Source organism: Hippocampus comes, unplaced genomic scaffold, assembly GCF_001891065.2.
Source record: "Hippocampus comes isolate QL1 unplaced genomic scaffold, H_comes_QL1_v1.1 C16600386, whole genome shotgun sequence".
In the NCBI taxonomy this organism is placed as follows: Eukaryota; Metazoa; Chordata; class Actinopteri; order Syngnathiformes; family Syngnathidae; genus Hippocampus; species Hippocampus comes.
Genome location: NW_017834925.1, coordinates 1 through 582, shown reverse-complemented (window position 1 = coordinate 582; position 582 = coordinate 1). Strand labels below are relative to the sequence as shown.

The 582-nt window shown below is 50.0% G+C and overlaps 1 protein-coding gene across 1 annotated transcript; it reads left to right on the top strand.

Annotated features, from left to right (window-relative positions):
- Nucleotides 1-6: 6 nt before the first annotated feature.
- Nucleotides 7-576, top strand: LOC109508768 (aquaporin-7-like; the record flags this gene model as incomplete). The annotated part of the gene is made up of 3 exons (XM_019858743.1): nt 7-97; nt 177-314; nt 412-576. Coding segments are annotated over 3 exons (363 nt in total), but the record flags the coding sequence as incomplete, so codon positions are not given.
- Nucleotides 577-582: the final 6 nt, after the last annotated feature.

Genomic DNA, 582 nt, shown 5'->3' with positions numbered 1-582 from the left:
GTGACTGGACAAGGAGCATTTGGACATTACATAAGCATCAATCTGGGCTTTGGGCTGGGTGTCGCGCTCGGGTGTCATGTCGGAGGCAAAGTTTCAGGTATAAAAGCGGACCCATCCTTCCATCGTAAAGATAAATGCTATCTGTGCCACAATGTGCTCCGTCGTGGCTCCACCAGGCGCTCACATGAACGCGGCGGTGTCCTTCGCCATGTGCGTGTATGGCCGCCTCGCGTGGAAGATGCTCCCGCTCTACTTTTTGTCACAGCTGCTGGGGTCCTTTTTAGCCGCGGGGTCGGTTTACGCTGTGTATTATGGTGAGGACACAATGCACGGAAAAAAAACAATCGAGACTGACCACTTTCACCTTTCACGTGACATACCGGTAAATGATTGCATATTTTATGTTCGCAGAGGCAATACATGACTATTGTGGAGGGAATTTGACTGCCACCGGTGCCAAGGCTACCGCTGCTATCTTTGCCACCTATCCGGCCCCGTATCTCTCTTTGTTGGGCGGATTCATTGACCAAGTACAGTGTGCATAACATTGAGTTTATGAGACACCCTTGACAGAAAAAAAAA